Below are 19,530 nucleotides of genomic sequence, written 5' to 3'. Positions count from 1 at the left end.
CCTGCCTCCTCTCTGGGCTGCGGGTGGGGGCAGCGGGGGCGGCGCGGGGGAGCCGCGCTGCCGGGGGCGCCACTCGCTATAAATAGCCCGGCCCACTCTTCGCGAGCGTCGGCACCGAAATAGCACCGAGCCGAACCCGGGAGGAAGCCCCCGGCGGGGCGGGATGGGAGCTGAGCCCCCTTTAGGGAATCGCGGGCGGGACGTTCCAGCGGTGCCGAGCCTCAGGAGCCGAACCCCCTGCCCGGGTTGGTGCCCCTGCTCCCGGCAGGGAAGGGCCGTCGTGCTGGAGATGTGCTGAGCCGTGCCTGTGCCGAGCCGTGCCCGTGCCGTGCCCGCCCCCGGGCGCGCCTCCTCGGCGGCGCGGGAGGAGGCGGCGCGGAGCATCGGCGGCGCCCGGGCGGGGATGGCGGCTCCGGGAGCGCTGGAGCCGGCGGCCGGCAGCGTGCCGGGCACCAAGGTGGAGATCACCGTGTCGTGCCGGTGAGCCGGGAGCCAGGCGAGGGAACGGGAGGGCGGCGGCTCGTCCGTGCACACCGGTGGGACACGGGATACGCTGCGGGGCTGCTCGCTGCGTCCCGCTGCTCTCCGCTCAGCCCCTGACTCGAGGCGTTTGTGAGCTGCGCGTTCTCCTCTCTCCCCGGGTAGCTCTCGGTGCCAGGGCGTATGCCCAGCGTTCTTCCGCCCTGCTGCTCCCCATCCCGTCCCCTTCCTGGGGTCCCATGGGATGCTGTTACCGGGCTCAGTTGCATGAAGCGACCGATGCTCTCACCCGGGGCTGGGGCGCGGGACGGTCCCTCACGGGGCGATGCTTGTGGGAGGTGGGTGATGCCGGCGGGGCGCGGGGTGACGGCGCTGGCTGCGAGCGGCTGCCCGGCTCGGTGAGCTCGGTGCAAGGCAGCGGTACCAGGAACGTGGCAGCTGGATGGAGACTGCGGGAGAGGGGCTGCTCTGTGCCCCAGCTTCTGGCCAGGGTCCGCCGGTCAAGCGGCGGCGGTTGAGCCGGTCTGCCGGCGGCTAAATATAGCCCGTCGGAGGCACCGCTGTTTGCGGCCGGGGGTCCCGCTCACAGGAACAGGCACCAGCGTCCCCCGCGCCGTGGGTCCTGTGGCACGGATACCCCGGCCAGGGTGGGTACCTCCAGCACATCTCCGAGCTATGCAAACTCTGGGCCGGGCCGGGGGTTGTCGTTCCCTCTCCCCGAGGCTGAGCCCTGGTCCCCGCTGCCAGCTTCCCGGACGGCAGGCAGAGGGACTGTGGGGCCGCGGGACCGGGCAGCTCCAGGCAGGGACCGGGGGTCACACCTGGAGACAGCCCAGGGCAGGGGCAGCCTTTGCTTCGCAGCCTCAGGACCCAGCCCGGACCAGGGTGCGGTCTCTCCCCTGCGTGCTGGGGCCAGGGGAGCTGGCTTAGCCCCGCAGCCCCCGGCCATGCTCCAGCCCACCCTGTGCTGCCTCCCCGGGGGTGCGGGAAGTATCCCAGCAGAGCCGGCAGCATCCCCCGGCACTTTCCGGTGTCACACCGCGCACAGGACGACGATCAATCGTTCTGCCGGTAGGTGTGTCGAGGGATGCCCACTGGCTGCTCAGCCCTTGCTCAAAGTGTCTCCTTTCTTCTCACTTCTGCACCCTGCCATTAGCCAAGCTCCTGCTGCCGGGGTGCGGCGGGCACTCAGCCGGCGCCGGCGGCACCGGGAAAGGTTTCATCCTGTAAATGGGTTCCCTGTCATGTTCAATCATCATCAGCGCTGGGGACGCTGCTCGCCGCTCGCCCTGCTGCCCCACCGAACCGTGCAGAGGGAGCCGGCTTGTCTCCTTGGGAGTGCCGACGCTCTTTTCTATGGGTGCCAGCACGGCCTTCTGGCATGGTGGTGACCTGTGATCAGGGGGATGGACATAGGGATCCGTTGCTGGGCCAGGTGGGTGGCGCTCAGGGTGGCTCACGCCTGGTTCTTCCCCCAGGAACCTGCTGGACATGGACACCTTCTCCAAGTCCGACCCAGGTGGGTGGTGGAGCAGGGCAGGGGGCATGGCATGGCACAGACACGGCACGGCACGGCAGCCTGTCTTTGCTCCTCTCTCCGCAGTGGTGGTCCTCTTTGTGCAGGTCTCGGGGAGCAACGAGTGGAAGGAGGTGAGCGTGGCCCCCTCTCCTGGCTAATCCCCAGCTGGGTTAAACGGGTCCATATGGCCACCCGTGTCCACGCTAATGATTCGGCCACGCCAGCAGCGCTAATCCCCCACCGGGATTAGCGCCGAGGCAGCTGCGATGGGGACGGGTTCTGGGGGGGCCACCCTCACTCCTCTCCCTGCAGTTCGGACGCACCGAGGTGATTGACAACACCCTGAACCCCGACTTTGTCCGCAAGTTCGTCCTCGACTACTACTTCGAGGAGAAGCAAAACCTCCGCTTCGATGTGTGAGTAGAGTGGCCAGGGAAGGGCTTAGTTCAACTGAGGGTGAAACAAAGCACCGAGTCAGTAATAAATAAGGATAATAAATAAGAATAGCCTGGATGGGTGGGGAAGCAGGGCTGTGTGCTGGAGCATCCCTGCAGGCACCAGCTCAGGGCTCTGCTCTCCCACACCAGCTACAATGTGGACTCCAAGAGCTGCTCTGCTTTAAAGCAGGTGAGCACAGCGTGTGCCGGGGGGACGCGTAGTGATGCCCCGGTGTGACGCTATGCTGGGACACCCCGAGGCTGTGCCCTGTGTGGGTGCTGTCGGGGGGGGACAAGTGCCCCTCAGAGGGCTCTAACCTGCTCTCCATCTCTCCGTGCCCCATGGGGACTCGCAGAAGGTAGGTGCTTGCCACACACCAGCCCCTCCTCTCCCCTGGGAATCCAGCCCTCATGGGAGTACCTGGTGGGGCAAGAGAGGGCCAGGAGGACACTCCATAGGTTTGGCTGTTGAGGGGTAGGATGGGTATAGGGTGGCCCAAGGGGTCCAGGACAGGTCAGGGCATGTAGGGTGGTTTGGATGGGGGGGACACAGGATGGGTCTAGGGATACGGGCTGGCCCTAGGGCACAGAATGAGTGTAAGGCACCTGGGGTAGTCCTGGGGATGCACAATGGGTCCTGAGCTCCGAGGTAGCTCTTGGGTCACAGTGTAAGTTCAGGAAATTTAGGATGGCTCAGAGTCAAGGTGGTGGCAGGTCCCATGGGTACACTGGGAAAGAAAGTGATGGGTGTGGGTGGTGGGGGACTGGGGCAACCGCCCTCCAGGGTCTCACAGTGCTTTGTTTGGGGCACAGGACTTCCTGGGGCAGACATTTGTGGCACTGGGAGAGGTGATTGGGTCCCAGCGGGGACGCCTGGAAAGACCCCTAACGTGAGTCACACCCTGTGGTGAGGTGGGAGGCTACCACACTGAGTCTCCACCACCTTACCCACTGGACTCCTCCCTGCACGTCCTGTGCTGGAGATTCTGGTCACACTGCCAAGCACCACCAGATGTGGACAGAAACCCCAACCCTAACTTCACCTCTTGCCTCTGAACCGTCCTCCTTGTCCCCAAGCTGACTGTGTGCCTCTGGTTTCAGGGGTGTCCCAGGGAAGCGGTGTGGGACTATCCTGCTGCTGGCTGAGGAGCTGAGCAACTGCCGCGTGAGTACCCATGTACCAGCTGCAGTGTGGAGAGGGCTGCACGGTCCCTCAGTACAGAAGCTGCTGGTGCCAGGGGTGAGGAGGTGGCTAGCAGTGACAGTCCCTGTTCCTAGGACATTGTCACAATGCAGCTGTGTGCCAACAAGCTGGATAAGAAGGACTTCTTTGGAAAATCCGATCCTTTCCTCGTCTTCTATCGTAGCAATGAGGATGGCACGTGAGCACAGGGACCCAGTGGGGCAGAGAGGGTGCCAGCATCACCAGACAGCATGGGCCAACCCTGTCCTGTCCCCCCAGCTTTACTATCTGCCATAAGACAGAGGTGGTGAAGAACACACTCAACCCGGTGTGGCAGCCCTTCACCATCCCCGTGCGCGCCCTCTGCAACGGCGACTACGACCGGTACAGGAATGGGGACGGGGACAGGGATGGGGCAGCCACGGGGCCAGAGCAGGGTATGGGCAATTCTTCGTGGGCTTGGCCCCTCAGCAGCAGGCAGCTCATAATTGGGTCCCAATTGGGTTTTTTCTCTTTTGCAACCCAAATTACATAAATGCATCCCCCTCCTTTCCAGGGCCCCCACCATGACCCAAATTTCCCGCTCCTTCCTGGCAGAGCCGCAGGCTGGGCAGGCAGGACGGCTCTGCTGGAAGCTGGTGGGCAGGGTGCTCACTGAAGTTTGGGGCTGTGGGGCTGGGTGTCCCCAAATCAGGGGCTGAAGGGGCTGTGCCAGCCTGGCTGGTGGCTCACTATGTGCCTTCATTTTCAGGACAGTGAAGATAGATGTGTACGACTGGGACCGGGATGGGAGGTGAGGGAAGGGGCATCAGGGTGCTGCTGAAGCGTCCCAGGGCACTTCTCACCCAGTGCCTGGCTGTACTGACCCTGTGTTCCTCCTTCAGCCACGACTTCATTGGGGAATTTGCCACCAGCTACCGGGAGCTCTCTCGAGCACAGAGTCAGTTCACAGTGTATGAGGTAAGATGGTGGGTCAGGGTGAGGGCAGGGTGCACTCCATGCTGGGACTCACCTACCCCTGTGCCTGCAGGTGCTAAATCCCAGAAAGAAATGCAAGAAGAAGAAATATGTGAATTCTGGCACCGTGAGTGGGGCTGGGGAGTTCCTGGGCCTCCTGCCTTTCAGGGGCTGGTGCTGTTCCACCTGCTGTGTGTGCCAGTTTGGGGAGGCTCCAGATCTGATTTCCTGTGCCCACAGGTGACACTGCTCTCCTTCTCTGTTGAGTCTGAGTTCACCTTTGTTGACTACATACGGGGCGGGTGAGTGGGGGGCCAGGAGCCCCCTGGCTCCTTGAGATCCCCCATGGCTGAGGGTCTCAGGGCAAGGACAGTGGTGACATGAAGGTGCAGTGAGGGGGTGACATGGGGGCAGTGGGGCTGGGAAGTAGATACAGAACAGTGGCATGGGACTGTGGGGTGCTGGCTGGGGAAGGGGGGCCCAGGCAATGGGTCTGGGCAGGGAAACACCAGCACTATGGGGCTGGAAGATGGTATTCCTGTGCCGTGGGGCTGGCAGCCTCCCTCGCTCTCCCCCTAAAGGACGCAGCTGAATTTCACTGTTGCCATTGACTTCACGGCCTCCAATGGTGAGTGCACCTGGTGTCTGAGGGTCCCCATCACTGTGGGGGTGGCCATGGGGTGGGTGTGATGGGCTCTGTGCTGCAGGGTTGCCATCACAGCCCACCTCACTGCACTACGCGAGCCCCTACCAGCTGAGCGCCTATGCCCTGGCACTGAAGGCAGTAGGAGAAATCATCCAGGACTACGACAGTGACAAGCTCTTCCCTGCCTATGGCTTTGGTGCCAAAGTCCCACCTGACGGCAAGATCTCCCACCAGTTTCCTCTGGTGCGCCCTCCCTGTGGGACAGGGCTGAGAGTGAACCCAGACCTCCTGGCTGTGGGACAGAGCTGGTCTTGGGGTGCCCACAGCAGCCTGGTGGGGAGGGGAAGCACCCTGGCCACATTCTGCACCAGCATCCCACAGCCTGAGGGACACCAGGAACTATGCTCCCCCTCCAAATGCCCATCTCTGTCCTCCAGAACAACAACATGGAGAACCCCAGCTGTGTCGGCATTGAAGGCGTGCTGGAGTCCTACCTCCAAAGCCTGCGCACCGTCCAGCTCTATGGTCCTACCAACTTTGCTCCTGTCATCAACCAGGTGGCTGGGTGAGCAGTGGGGCACTGTCCCCTTTGCCATCTCCAAATGCCATCTGTCCCACAGCAGGGTCGACTGCCCCACACGAGTGGGGTGCTTGAGGGACCCCATCCCTTTTCCCCATAGGACAGCCGCCCAGGTGACCGATGGCTCACAATACCACGTCCTCCTCATCATCACTGACGGTGTCATCTCTGACATGCTGCAGACCAAGGAAGCCATTGTCACCGTGAGTGCATCCTTGTTGCTCTGAGTTCACCTCACATGGGCACTATCCTGGCTGACACCCTGCGTCTGCTCCACAGGCTTCCTCCCTGCCCATGTCCATCATCATTGTGGGAGTAGGTCCAGCTGAGTTTGAGGGTGAGTTGGGACTTTGGGACACAAAGGAAGAGGGATGGAAACATCGTCCCTTCCTCTGGGATGCCAAAGGCATCCAAACGGCTGGTGTTTCCATCCCCGGTGTTCACCCACCGAGGCTTGGTGACACCAGCTGTCATCCCCAGCCATGGAGGAGCTGGATGGCGATGAGGTACGGTTGTCTTCCCGGGGACGGTATGCCGAGAGGGACATTGTACAGGTAACTCTGGCATTGAATCCAGACCCTCCATGGGTGAGAGATGCTCAGTCCCCCTTGCTGAACCCCACAGCAATAGAGTTGTTTCCAACCTGACTGCAAACTTCTTGCCCTCAAAGTTTGTGCCGTTTCGGGACTACGTGGATGACTCAGGCAACCAGGTGCTGAGCATGGCCCGCCTGGCCAAGGACGTGCTGGCTGAGATCCCTGAGCAGCTGCTGTCCTACATGAAGACCCGCGACATCAAGCCTCGCCGGGCAGATCCCAAGTAGCTCTTCCATGAGTCGTGGAACTGGCTTGTGGGACGAGGATATGTCACCTTTTTTCTGCTGGTGGCCAGTGCTTAACCATGGAGATGTGGCTCCATTAGGAAGATAATCAGCTGCTATGGTTGGTCAAAACAGGGCTGGGACCCGCTTCTGGCAGTGAGACCACAGGGCTGAACATCCTCAGCTGCCCGTTCCTCCTGCCCGATGTCCAGCAGCAAGGCGGGATGTCCCTGGGCCGTGGCAGTGCGGGCAGGGCCAGCGCCGGGGGGACACAGTGTGTGCGTGTGTGTCCCGGGAGAGCAGCCTGGCGTATGCCGCGGGGAAGGCTGACCCCGAGTGCCTGATGGGGGTGTCAGCCCCGCTGCTCCTCGGGGCAGCGGCCTCGCCCTGCTCCCGCCTGCGCCCCATTCCTGCCTGCACCCCGCTCCTGCCTGTGGCCCCTCCTCCGGCTCTGCTAGCCCGGGCTGGCCGGCCTGCCTCACGCCCTGCCCCACGGCCGGGGGCTGCCGGGGCGGGGGGCAGGCGGGTCTCTGCTGCGTTACCGACTGTAAATAAACTGCTCAACCGGGTCTGCTGCCGTCCTGGGCCAGGGGCAACGAGAAGACCAAGGGGGACGGAAGCACCGGTGGGGCGGGGGAGGCCAAGGGGCTGAAGGTACCGGGGGGGTGTAGCCGGGCCGGGGGAACCGGTAGGACCTTGGAAATTGGGGTGACCTGGGGAACTGACGGGTGCGGAAGGACCGGGAGGACCGAAGGGGGGAAGGGGGCGAGGGGGGCCGGGTTGGGGCGGGGCCGGGCGGCGGCAGCGGGGTCTGTGATTCGAGACGGCAGATTCGCCACTGCCATCGCGGAGCGACCCGGCCCGGCCCCGCCGCTCCCACGTGGCCTCCCCGCCCCGTCGCCGCCGCCGCCGCCGCCGCCGCCGCCTTCCCCGTCCCCTCCGTGCTCGCTGCCGCCGCCGCCGCCGCCCAGTGCTGCTGCCCGGCTGTGCCGTGGCGAAAGTGCGGTTGCTAAGGGCGGCGCGGCGCTTTACCCAGCGGCCGCCCCGCGCCAGGCGCCGCCGCAGCTCCATTGTTGGGGCCGGCCCGGGCCCGCCGCCGCCGCCGCCGCCGCCCATGGAGCCGCCCGCCCGCTGAGCGCGGCCCCGCGCCGGGGAGCGCCGCCGCAGGCAGGGAGCGGGCAGCGGGGAGCCAGGGCAGGGCGGCCGGGGCCCGGGGAGGGGGCGGCGGGGCGGGGGGCCCGGCCCGGCCCGGCCCGGCCTCGGCCCCCCGCGGCCCCGCCATGGGCGTAGATTTCGACGTGAAGACTTTCTGCCACAACCTGCGGGCCACCAAGCCGCCCTACGAGTGCCCGGTGGGCACCTGCCGCAAGATCTACAAGAGCTACAGCGGGATCGAGTACCACCTGTACCACTATGACCACGACAACCCGCCCCTGCCCCAGCACACCCCCCTGCGCAAGCACAAGAAGAAGGGGCGCCAGGCCCGCGCCGCCAACAAACAGTCGCCCAGCCCCTCCGAGACCTCCCAGTCGCCCGGCCGAGAGGTGATGACCTACGCCCAGGCCCAGCGCATGGTGGAGGTGGACCTGCATGGCCGCGTCCACCGCATCAGCATCTTCGATAATCTCGACGTGGTGTCCGAGGACGAGGATATTCCCGAGGAGGTGCCCGAGAATGGGAGCAATAAGGAGAGCGCGGAGACGCAGAGCGTCCCGCCCAAATCTGGGAAGCACAAGAACAAGGAGAAACGCAAGGACTCCAACCACCATCACCACAACGCTTCGGCCAGTGCTACCCCCAAGCTGCCCGAGGTGGTGTACAGAGAGCTGGAACAGGACACCCCTGACGCCCCCCCTCGTCCCACCTCGTACTACAGGTATTGTCCGTGGCTGGGTGCAAGGAGACTCCTAGATTCATGCCCTGGGTTTGGAGATGGAATTGGTCCCACTGTGTTCAAGTGGCTTGCCCGTGGCTCCTGGAAATGGCCTCTGTCTGCCTCTTCCAGGACTCACAGAACTGGCTGTTCCATGGCTTCAGGCTCCTGGGGCTCTGCCTGGTGTCGCATCACAGTTCTGAAGGGTCTGTGCACCTACAGAGCTCTCAGTTGCTGCTTAGGTCACTACCAGCAGTTTGCTGCGCTCTTTCCTTGCTTGAACAGCAGGTAAAATCAAAACAAAACTCAAATAGGTCCTTTTGCCTTCCACTCTGCTCTTTGGAGGTATGCTGGGATATTTTCAGAGCCCTTCAGCACCAAGGTGTACCTGTAGGATCTGTCTGTTTGTGGTCATAATTCTTAATTGTTATCCTGCAGTACTCTGTGTGAGATTTGGTTGATACAGTGACCCCAGTTAATGCCTCAGGCAGGAGTTAACAGAGCCCCCTAACCAGAATTAATGAAACATAGCACCTCTGTGCATGATTATCGTGTCTTGGTTGTGAGGCCGTTGCCTCCAGAGCACTGGCACTTGCTGGGTGGCCCATGCACTGATGAGTCTCCAAGGCCTGACCTTCTTAGACCAGTTGTTTTGTCTTCAAGCTGCTGTTGTGCCGCTGTGCTAGTCAGAGTGCAGCAGCATTTCCCACTTTTGCACATTCTTTCCTTGTCCCTGTTTTTTTATTTTGATTTATGGCTCAGCTGGAGCATTTGAACATTCCCTCAGTCACAAACAAATCCTGGAGTTGGGACTCAGCAGCTCCAGCCATATCAAACATGCCCTTACTTTCCCATGCTGTCCTTCCAGGTACATTGAGAAGTCAGCAGAGGAGCTGGATGAGGAGGTGGAGTATGACATGGATGAGGAGGATTACATCTGGCTGGACATCATGAACGAGAGGCGGAAGAATGAAGGCGTGAGTCCTATTCCCCAGGAGATCTTTGAGTACCTGATGGACCGGCTAGAGAAGGAATCCTACTTTGAGAGCCACAACAAGGGGGACCCAAACGCCTTGGTGGATGAGGATGCTGTCTGCTGCATCTGCAACGATGGGGAGTGTCAGAACAGCAATGTCATCCTCTTCTGCGACATGTGCAACCTGGCTGTGCACCAGGAGTGCTATGGGGTGCCCTACATCCCCGAGGGACAGTGGCTCTGCAGACGGTGCCTGCAGTCACCCTCGCGTGCTGTGGACTGCGCCCTCTGCCCAAACAAGGGGGGGGCCTTCAAGCAGACGGACGATGGGCGCTGGGCACACGTGGTCTGTGCCCTCTGGATCCCAGAGGTGTGCTTTGCCAACACCGTCTTCCTGGAGCCCATCGACAGCATCGAGCACATCCCGCCTGCACGCTGGAAGCTGACCTGTTACATTTGCAAGCAGCGTGGCTCTGGGGCTTGCATCCAGTGTCACAAGGCCAATTGCTACACTGCCTTCCATGTCACCTGCGCCCAGCAGGCCGGGCTGTACATGAAGATGGAGCCCGTCCGGGAGACGGGTGCCAACGGTACCTCCTTCAGTGTGCGCAAAACTGCCTACTGCGACATCCACACACCGCCAGGGTCCGTGCGCAGGCTGCCCGCCCTCTCCCACAGCGAGGGGGAGGAGGAGGATGAGGAGGAAGAGGAGGAGGGGAAGGGCTGGAGTTCTGAGAAAGTCAAAAAAGCGAAGGCCAAGTCCAGGATCAAGATGAAAAAGGCGCGGAAGATCCTGGCAGAGAAACGAGCGGCAGCGCCTGTGGTTTCCGTGCCCTGCATTCCCCCCCACAGGTACAACCTGCTGCCCTCCCTGGACTGGGCAGAAATTTCTCCTTTCCTCCATGCTTTGTGTGCTGCTTTCCATGTGGGCATTATCCTATTCCTCTTGTTAGCTTTGTGCACAGGTGCTTCTCACTTAGTTGCTGCAGAGGGGCTGTGGTGGTTTCCTCCGGAGTCCTGCAGAGAGGCAGGGCCATGCACTGCCCCATAAAGGTGTCTGGGCCCTCGGCAGGGCAGGAAATAGTTGCTGTTAGTTTAACAGTAGGGAATGAACTTGGCCGGATGCGTCAGGAAGCAGCTGGAGGTTCCCAGCACTCCTTTCCTGTTGTGCTGACCTCAGGCACTGGAGTAAATGAGGCGGGGAGGAGGGAACTGCTCTCCTTTCTGCCGAGGTCGGTTTTCTCCTGAGGCTGTGTCAGGCAAGAGACAGAAGTGTGAGAGTGATTCAGGCCTGGGAAATGGGCTAATCTTGAGGTTATTTTGGCTCTGGAGCAGAGAGTCTGGGGTCGGGATGTCTGAGCAGAGCTCATCCATCCCAGCAGTCACGTACTCCTTGCTGAGCGTCCTCAGTGCTCTCTGCCAGGCAGAACAGCAACTGCTCCTTCTTGGCGCTGCCTGTTGGAGCAGGGCATGGCAGCCACGGGTGCTAAAAGGTGTCTTTGAGGAGGGGTGGCTGGAGAGCACCAGGGCTCCTGCCTGCCAAGAAACACTGAGGTCCTAATGCTGATTCCCCAGCATGAGGCCTCCTGGGGGTTTATGTTTCTGTCACATTCCAAATCTGTGGTTCCATGGGAAGGTGCAAACACCCTGTAGTTATAGTTGCAACTGCCTTGTGCCTTGCTCTTGTTAGATTGTTGGGCTGGCATGCAAATCCCAAAAGAAGAGCATCTAAGAGCCTTGCCAGAATTTGTCAGTGTAGTTCATAACTCTGGATGTCCTCAGCAGCATGTGAAAGCACATAAGGGCATCTTAGGATGTTTTTGGATCTCACTGTCACCCTGCAGCGGGTGACACCCAGTTGAAGTGCAGGTTGGGCATGGAAGCATTTACTTTTGTGGTGGTGAGCACCAATCCTGAGCTGCTGAGCTCCCCTCCTTCCTGTGGCAGGAGCTGTGCTGAGGCTGTGACCGTAGGACACTGTCAAGGCCCTCAGACCCCCATGTCTTGTCTCCTGTGCAGTTGGAAAGGAGCACATGGAAGCCGTGGGCTATGCTCTCTGGGCAGCATTCTGGAGGAGGCAGGTCTGCCATAAGGCTGCTGGCTTTTTGCCAGGGTCTCTTCGTGTCCCAAACCAATGTTTTTGCTCATTCTTGCTCTCCATAGCAAGAGCCTCTTATGTATGGACATGTTGGCAGGCAGTTTATAGGGTCTTGCTGCTATTGTGCTCACAGCAAAACCCACACTGAGCTAGAAGCTGTTAACCTCTCCCCAGGCCTTCCTGTTGGGATTAATTATTCTTCAGTGGCTGTTGCCAGAATGCCACATGGCTTCCCGTGGGAGCTGTGCTTGGCCAGTGATGGCATATGAGGCTGCTGTCCCCAGTTTCTTCAGCTGAGGCTGATGCAGGTTGGGTCAGCCCCTGGGAAGAGCTGTCCCTGGGAGGTGGGGAGGTGCTGAGGGTTCATCTCTGTCTCTCTACTAGCAGGGCATCTCTGTCCAACTCTGCTGAACGAGGCTGCCCCAGCCCCTCCTAGTTGCTCTTGTAGGAAGTAAGCAATCCCTTTTGTAGTGTTTTGGGCTGTTTCAGGTAGCCTTGGATGGGACCTCTGTTGTACTCACACCTCCTGCTCCCTCTTCATATTTTGCCAGGGTTTGAGTTCCTCTAACATTTGGCCAGACCCTCCTGTCACAGCAAGTGGCCCTCAGCTAGGTAAATAATGGTTTTGGGGTAGTAGCACTGTAGCAGTCATGGTCTCAGGGACTGCGGGAGCTGTTAAAGGTCAGGCCCCCAGTGTGGCTGTCTTGCACCCCAAGCTGCCCCAGGCTTTCCCCAAAAGTTGACAGGAAGTAGGAGGGAACAGGAGAGGCAAGGCTGCACATTTCCTGGTGTCCTCTGTTGTGCCTACCCTGTGTGTTTTGGTGTTACAGAAAGTCCTGCCACAGAAAAGGATGTTCTCTGCCTGAAGAGCTTCTCAGCTGCTCTTGGGTGGCCTTTCTGCTACATGTCCCTAGCCAGGGCTTCTCCTGCAGCAGCCAGGCCTGTCTCATTGATGGACTCTGTGCTTCTTCTCCTTTCCTCAGGCTCAGTAAGATTACAAACCGTTTAACCATCCAGAGGAAGAGCCAGTTCATGCAGAGGCTGCATAGCTACTGGACCCTGAAGAGACAGTCCCGCAATGGTGTCCCCCTGCTCCGCCGCCTTCAGACACACTTGCAGTCACAGAGAAACTGTGACCAGGTAAGGGCTGCTTGTTGGGGGGGCTGCAGGGAACCCTGGCTGTGTGCGTGCTTCCTGCGCCTGTGGAGCTATGGGCTCAGAGCCTTTGCTGCATGCGATGCCTGCAGGTGCAGAATGGGGGTCAGAAGTACGAGCTTTCAGATGAGGAAAGGACAGCCCCAGCTGCTTTTGCTGCTTCACTTCTCCTCTGCTCTCAGTGTTCAGAGAATTGCCAGGCAGCGACGCCACTGGCAGCCTGCCACAAGAAGGGAATCCTGCCCTCTCAGGCTGGCAGGCTAAAGGTAGTTCCTTTCTTGTGCCTGCATCTAGCCAGTGGCAATGGCAGACCTGTCAGAAATGGCTCTAGTATGAGGCAGTGTTGAGAGAGAGGGCCAGGGATCTCCAGAAACAGTCTGGAACAAACCAAGCCTCGTTTCCAGTTTCTGATACTGCTCCAGGAGTGCTCCCTCCGGGTGCTGCTTCCCCAGGCCACAGTCAGCGCTTCACAGATGTGAAGTTTGCTGCCAGAGAGGAAGATTTTTCTTCTGGCTCCCCATCTGAGCTGTAAATCTTTCTGAGCCCTTTGATGACTGTGACTGGGCAGGGGTTTCTCCTGCCTTTGTCTGCTCTTATTATTTATGCTGGAGAAGAATCGAGACTGCTTCTGCTCAGTTTTGGCTATGGCAGAATAAAAGTTTAAAATTTTTTGGTGCTCCAGAAATGAAAGCAAACAAAGCTGTATTTCCTTTTTGACCTGTTGCACTTTGTCAGAGCTGTGAGCAGCAGCACAGACCTCTTGGGCAGCTGCAGGCAGTCAATCAGTCATGTTAGGAAGAATATTTCCAGAAGTTCAGGATGTGCACATCCTGATATCCCAAGGGCTTGGTGACCAAGGGGCAGGTATTTAGCTCTCACTAGAGGTGAGACTGAATCACCTGCCTAGGTTACAAGAAAGGAGCTGTGACCTTTGCTGCACCAGCGGGTCATGCATGCTGGTTCCCTTTGCCAGGAAAGAGCCCCAGCACACAGTCAGGAAGGTGGAGATGGGATCACATCTTCTATCAGCTCATGGTCTCTGATATTCCCACAGAGAGACACTGAGGATAAGAACTGGGCCCTGAAGGAACAGCTGAAGTCATGGCAGCGCCTGCGCCATGACCTCGAGCGTGCGCGCTTGCTGGTGGAGCTGATACGCAAGCGGGAGAAGCTCAAGAGAGAGACGGTAACGATTGCCCCTCCTTGGGGAGCCGCTGGGGTGGGCACAGCAGGGGCTCCTTAGAGTGCTGTAGGTGTGCCGGGTCCCTCGGCTGTGCTGCACCCTGCTCCCATGGCTCCGAGCAAAGGTGGCTGCTCTGCAAGGCACAGGTGGGACGCACAGGTGCTGGAGCCGGTGTTACACTCCGCAGTCCCTTCCCTCAGCAAGGAGAGGAGAGGGGTTGCTGTCCTGCAGGGCTGCACTGCCGCTCCCTGGGGACAGTCCCCACTGCCTGGCTGGTGCCAGGGGCTCAGCCCTGCTCTGTTCCTTTGTTTCAGATCAAAGTGCAGCAGGTGGCACTGGAAATGCAGCTGACCCCCTTCCTCATCCTTCTCCGCAAGACGCTTGAGCAGCTGCAGGAGAAAGACACAGGCAACATCTTCAGTGAGCCGGTCCCTCTGTCTGAGGTAACAGAACTCTACGAAGTAAGAACCCCCTCCCCAGATTTCTACTTCACTCAAACTTGTCCCTTGCTCATGCAAGAGCTGCCCAGGGTCTGCTCTGGTCCACAATGTCCTTGAGCAGCCTGGTGCTGGCTCATGCATCCCAGCACCACTCACTCACCCGAGGGGGGTGTGCAGCAATGCCCCTCCTGGGTGAGCCAAATGCAGAACAGCTGAGCTGGTGACAGCTGGGGCACAGCACTTGGCTCTTCCTCTGCGTGTTTTACTGGTGACACCCCAGGGTCTGTGAGTACTTGGGGATTCCCACTGGGAAAGGCAAAGTGCCAGCCCTTAGCAGTTGGCATGCTCTTACCTGTTCTCTTGTGAAGGCCTCTGCTACATGACTGAGCACAGCACAGAGATGGGTTTGACCCTTAGACTATCACTGCTGCAGGCAGGGGAGATAATTCCTGAGGCTGTCAGTGAGTCCCTGCCTGGGAACATGGTGAAAGTCCACATCGTCTCTGCAAGGTTCTGGCAGCAGGTCAGCATGGAGGCATCTTAGCTGCATCTCACCTGCAGCCAGTGCTGCCACCCGGAAGGCTCTGTTTTACCTTTCTGCACTCACCGTCACCCCTGGGGCTGCACTTCTAGCTCCCTCTCCAGGGAATAACATGTGGCATACATGCCTACAGGCAGGAGTTGAGGACAGGATGCTGGCTTGCGTGCTGGAGCCATAAAAATGCTTTGGAGTGCATATCCGCTCTAACAGGTTGAGCACAGCACATGGGCTTCCTAGTCTGGAGGCGTTGCTGTTCCTCAAGCTGCAAAAGCAGACGGCATTCCCCGATGTGCATTTGGGCAGAGCACAGGGAGTGATATCTGATTCCTCTAACAACTGTTTTCTTGGAGCAGGTACTGCTAACTGGTTCATGGGCTCTTAACTCTGGCTCTTTGCTCATGTAGGTCCCAGACTACCTGGATCACATCAAGAAGCCAATGGATTTTCAGACAATGAAACAAAACCTAGAAGCCTATCGCTATCTGAATTTTGACGACTTTGAGGAGGATTTCAACCTGATTATTAACAACTGTTTGAAATACAATGCCAAAGACACGATCTTCTACCGGGCAGCCATCCGTCTGCGGGAGCAGGGAGGTGCAGTGCTCCGGCAGGCTCGCCGGCAGGCAGAGAAGATGGGCATTGACTTTGAGACAGGCATGCACTTCCCCCACTGTGTAACCGTGGAAGAGGCTCAGATCCAAGACATTGAGGATGGTGGGTACTTGTTCCCTGTTCTGGGGTATGAGGGCTACTCTGAGGTAAAGCCTGGGCAGAGTCAAGGTACCCAAGAGTCTGAGCTGCCTCCTCTGGGAGGTTAAGTTAAATGCTGGGCTCCTCTGTCCCCCCACTCCCTGGACAGCTGGTGGTTTTGCTAGCCAGGTATCAACCCTGTTAGGTTGGTTCTAGGTAGTGGTTTGTCTGTGTGTCCTTTCTTTCATGTTGCATCCTTGTTCCAATGTGAACCCTGGTATTCTTTGTATTGCTGATCAGCCTGCTTTCCCCAGTAGTCCCAACTGGCTCACTTTCCACAGGGCTCCTTCTGTTTGTCTTTGAGGGTAACTTCCCTAAAGGGTTCACAGGTGTTTGGTGCCATGTCAGCCCCTTCTCTCCTGCAGGGAACCTGGATTGCCTCATGCTTGTTCAGATAGAGAAGCTCCAATGAGTTCCTGATTTCTTTCATCCATCTGTTCCTTTTTGTTTCCCCAGAAGATGTGCGGCTGTTGCTCTCAGAGAATCAGAAGCACCTGCCTTTGGAGGAGCAGCTGAAGATCCTGCTGGAGCGGCTGGACGAGGTCAACGCTGGTAAGCAGAGCATAGGACGGTCCCGCCGGGCCAAGATGATCAAGAAGGAGATCACAGTCCTACGGCGGAAGCTCGCACACCCACGGGACCTGGGCCGGGACGGGCTGGAGCGGCACGGCTCCTCTGCCAGGGGAGTCCTGCAGTCCCACAACCCCTGCGAGAAGGACCTGCAGACAGACAGTGCTGCAGAGGAGAGCAGCAGCCAGGAGACTGGCAAAGGTAATGCTCCCTCCAGAACTGCCGGTCTGGGGAGCCATGGAGAGCTGCCTCCATGCGAGCTGCCTGGGGAGAGGCTGCCCTGGCAGGTGCCTCCTGAGGCAGAGAACTGTGTGGGCAGCTCCCCACACACACCTCACTCTCCACTCCTCCATGGAAATGAGGCAGATGGCCTCTTGTGGGACAGTCCCTTATCTAGCATGTCCCTGCGGGGACTCCTCCTTTCCTGTAGGAGTGGGTGCCTCCTTTCCCTTAGGAGTGGGTGCTGAGTATGATGTCTGTGCCTCCCCAGGCTCCCTCCCAGCATGCTTCACTGATAGTTTAGTGAGCTGTGCCAGCTAAGCAGGGGGGATTGGATGGAGGAGGCCACGTCCTGTGTCTAGAACAGCTACAGCCTGGTGCGTGTTTGCCCCGGGAAGGGTTGACAGGTCACTGGCATTCACAGCTGCAGTTAGCTCTTACTCACCTGGTGAATTCATCTGGTCAGTTGAGGAAAACAGGTCAGCTGCCAGCTCCCTGGATGGAGATGCTGGGCTGGGCTCTGTGTGGAGCACAGCAAAAGCTCCAGGCAGAGCTACTATGTGTCACTGGGGGTTTGCCAACTCTGCATCCCAGTCCTGTCCCGTAATCACTGGGAAAAGCAGGTTCTTCCTGCAGTGAGGGAGGATCTTCTGAGATAATGTTCCCCAGAAACTAAGCTGTTTCTTGACACCATTGCCATGCAGTCCCTGCCATCAGGGCTGCATCTGACACTTTCTCCCTCTTCCAGGTCTGGGTCCCAATTCTTCTTCTACCCCAGCACATGAAGTTGGCAGGAGGACCTCTGTGCTCTTCTCCAAGAAGAACCCTAAAACTGCAGGCCCTCCAAAACGTCCCGGACGCCCCCCAAAGAATCGAGACAGCCAGATCACTCCTGGGCATGGGAGCAGCCCCATTGGGCCCCCCCAGCTGCCAATAATGGGGTCCTCCCAGCGGCAGAGGAAGCGGGGGCGAAGCCCGCGCCCCAGCTCCAGCTCGGACAGCGACAGTGACAAGTCCACGGAAGACGCTACCATGGGTGGGTGCAGCTGGGCAGCTGTGGCCCTGCTGGCAGCACATGGCAGGCTCTGGTGCAGTGGTAATGCTCTTTGTTGGGGTGTTTTTCAGACCTGCCAGCCAACGGTTTCAGCAGCGGGAGCCAGCCCGTGAAGAAGAGCTTCCTGGTGTACCGCAATGACTGCAATCTTCCCCGGAGCAGCTCTGATTCGGAGTCCAGCAGCAGCAGCAGCAGCAGTGCTGCCTCAGACCGCACCAGGTATTGCCCCTGGCCCAGCTCTGCTGACAGCCATACTGCCCAGGGTGCCAGTGGGCAGCTCTCAGCCTTGAGTTTCTGCATCAGCACCACATTTGGTGGTCCCCATCTCATTCATCCTGCAGCTCAGCTGCTAATCCCTAGAAGTCTGTGGGGTTTGTGTGTTTTTTTATGTAAAACCTAAAGGTGTGAGTGCACAGCAACGGGCTAGTAGGAAGCATGAACTAGGGAATTCCCTACTGGCTGCTCTGTCACTGGCCCTTCCAGCAGCCAGGACCAGCAGGTTCCTGCCTGTGCCTCTAATTTGGGTCAGGGCACATCTTCTGGTCCTCCCAGGCAGAACTGGGGGAGAGTCTGGCTTGCACCCTGGCAGAAACCCCATCCCACCTTTCTGCTGGTACCTCTGCCAAGTCCTTCCCAAGGCTGGCAGCTGGAGATCACAAGCCCTAGTGACCTACCAGCCTGAGCCTCTGGAAAACAGTTTCTGGAAGCTTAACAAGACTCCTGCTGATGGCTCTGCTCCTTGTCTCCACAGCACAACGCCCTCCAAGCAGGGCAGAGGGAAACCCTCCTTTTCCCGAGTGAACTTCCCAGAGGACAGCAGTGAGGACACATCAGGGACAGAGAACGAGTCCTACTCCGTGGGCACGGGACGAGGTGTGGGGCACGGCAGTAAGTACTGTGGCTGAGCAGCCGTGTGCCTGGCTGGCACCATCACCTGGGGGAACACAACTGACTCCCCTCTCGTCCCTTACAGTGGTGCGTAAGGGCATGGGGCGTGGCGCAGGGTGGCTGTCTGAGGATGAGGATTCTTCCCTGGATGCCCTGGACCTGGTGTGGGCTAAGTGCCGGGGTTACCCCTCCTACCCGGCATTGGTGAGTACTGCCTGTCCTCGGGGCCTCTCAAATTCATGTCCCCTCCCTGCAGACTGGCTCTTGGGGTCCCTGTTCTCCTCTCAGAGCTCCCCTGCTCTTTTTGCAGATCATTGACCCCAAGATGCCGCGGGAAGGCATGTTTCACCATGGTGTCCCCATCCCCGTGCCTCCTTTGGAGGTGCTGAAGCTGGGGGAGCAGATGACTCAGGAAGCACGCGAGCACCTCTACCTTGTCCTCTTCTTTGACAACAAGCGCACTTGGTAAGGCCAGGGCGCCGAGGGCTTTGGGGGGGGGTCCCCAGAGACGATTGTAACCCTCAAACGAGGTGGCCCCCTGCTCTCTGCAGGCAGTGGTTGCCCCGGACAAAGCTGGTGCCTCTGGGGGTGAACCAGGACCTGGACAAAGAGAAGATGCTGGAGGGCCGCAAGTCCAACATCCGCAAGTCAGTGCAGATTGCCTACCACCGCGCCATGCAGCACCGCAACAAGGTGCAGGGCGAGCAGAGCAGCGACTCCAGCGAGAGCGACTGAGCCGGTGCCGCCGGCCGCTCCCCCGCCGAATCTCAGGGCAAACGGGGCTCGGTGACCCCCGCCCCGTGCAGCTGGCCTGCACTCACGGGGGGCCGGGGGAACCGGGAGGGGTGGGGCCGGTCCCCCGTGTCCCCCCCCCACTCTCCCATTCCCGGTGCCCGCTCCCCCCAGCCCGCCGCTCCCCGGGATCAGTTCTGGCCGCCGCCATGCCCGCGGGCGGCCCCTCGCGCCCCGCACCCCGTGCTGCCCCCCACCCCTGGGCCCAGCCCCTGGCCGGCCCCGCGCTCGGACGTTGTTTGTATTTATTTTGAAGGAAGAAAAAAAAATCTATTGATTCTTAGAAAATAAACCTCCGCTGCGGAGCCGCGGCCGCTGCGGGCGGGGAGGGAGCGGGCGCGGGCGCGGGCGCGGTTCGGACATGTG

General features: G+C 59.6%; 2 protein-coding genes across 5 annotated transcripts; both read left to right on the top strand.

Moving 5' to 3' along the window:
• The first annotated feature begins 79 nt into the window (after window positions 1-79).
• Window positions 80-7,191, top strand: CPNE9 (copine family member 9). 2 transcript variants are annotated; one of them, XM_056501715.1, is made up of 20 exons: window positions 80-480; window positions 1,959-1,999; window positions 2,084-2,130; window positions 2,312-2,415; window positions 2,587-2,626; window positions 3,250-3,326; window positions 3,538-3,601; window positions 3,715-3,818; window positions 3,899-4,003; window positions 4,371-4,412; window positions 4,504-4,579; window positions 4,650-4,703; window positions 4,817-4,878; window positions 5,158-5,204; window positions 5,284-5,465; window positions 5,660-5,787; window positions 5,903-6,005; window positions 6,082-6,139; window positions 6,283-6,356; window positions 6,473-7,191. In XM_056501715.1, the coding sequence occupies exons 1-20, from the start codon at window positions 404-406 to the stop codon at window positions 6,623-6,625; spliced, it is 1,638 nt and encodes a 545-aa protein (XP_056357690.1). In that variant the 5' UTR covers window positions 80-403; the 3' UTR covers window positions 6,626-7,191. The 2 variants fall into 2 exon arrangements, with proteins under 2 accessions (XP_056357690.1, XP_056357691.1); XM_056501716.1 differs by lacking the exons at window positions 80-480; window positions 1,959-1,999; window positions 2,084-2,130; window positions 2,587-2,626 and adding an exon at window positions 2,627-2,795 and having other exon boundaries at window positions 2,330-2,415.
• Window positions 7,192-7,664: 473 nt separating this feature from the next.
• BRPF1 (bromodomain and PHD finger containing 1) lies at window positions 7,665-19,452 on the top strand. Of its 3 annotated transcripts, none has more exons than XM_056501707.1 (13): window positions 7,665-8,498; window positions 9,364-10,323; window positions 12,553-12,709; window positions 13,779-13,910; window positions 14,222-14,350; window positions 15,293-15,605; window positions 16,101-16,412; window positions 17,179-17,466; window positions 17,556-17,703; window positions 18,236-18,372; window positions 18,458-18,576; window positions 18,683-18,837; window positions 18,924-19,452. In XM_056501707.1, exons 1-13 carry the CDS (start codon window positions 7,903-7,905, stop codon window positions 19,105-19,107), a joined length of 3,630 nt encoding a protein of 1,209 aa, XP_056357682.1. In that variant the 5' UTR covers window positions 7,665-7,902; the 3' UTR covers window positions 19,108-19,452. The 3 variants fall into 3 exon arrangements, with proteins under 3 accessions (XP_056357682.1, XP_056357683.1, XP_056357681.1); XM_056501708.1 differs by having other exon boundaries at window positions 16,098-16,412; window positions 18,236-18,357; XM_056501706.1 differs by having other exon boundaries at window positions 16,098-16,412.
• Window positions 19,453-19,530: the final 78 nt, after the last annotated feature.

Source organism: Oenanthe melanoleuca, chromosome 12 (genome assembly GCF_029582105.1).
Source record: "Oenanthe melanoleuca isolate GR-GAL-2019-014 chromosome 12, OMel1.0, whole genome shotgun sequence".
Lineage (NCBI taxonomy): Eukaryota > Metazoa > Chordata > Aves > Passeriformes > Muscicapidae > Oenanthe > Oenanthe melanoleuca.
Note: the sequence above shows the minus strand (reverse complement) of the source record. Positions and strands in the feature narration are given on the sequence as shown.

Excerpts from the sequence above, each read along its gene's own strand:
- CPNE9 (XM_056501715.1), top strand. The coding sequence starts at position 404 with ATGGCGGCTCCGGGAGCGCTGGAGCCGGCGGCCGGCAGCGTGCCGGGC. Across the intron at positions 4,004-4,370 it reads TGCAACGGCGACTACGACCG|GACAGTGAAGATAGATGTGT; the intron begins GTACAGGAATGG and ends CTTCATTTTCAG. Across the intron at positions 5,205-5,283 it reads TGACTTCACGGCCTCCAATG|GGTTGCCATCACAGCCCACC; the intron begins GTGAGTGCACCT and ends TCTGTGCTGCAG.
- BRPF1 (XM_056501706.1), top strand. The coding sequence starts at position 7,903 with ATGGGCGTAGATTTCGACGTGAAGACTTTCTGCCACAACCTGCGGGCC. Across the intron at positions 13,911-14,221 it reads AGAAGCTCAAGAGAGAGACG|ATCAAAGTGCAGCAGGTGGC; the intron begins GTAACGATTGCC and ends CCTTTGTTTCAG. Across the intron at positions 16,413-17,178 it reads CAGCCAGGAGACTGGCAAAG|GTCTGGGTCCCAATTCTTCT; the intron begins GTAATGCTCCCT and ends TCCCTCTTCCAG.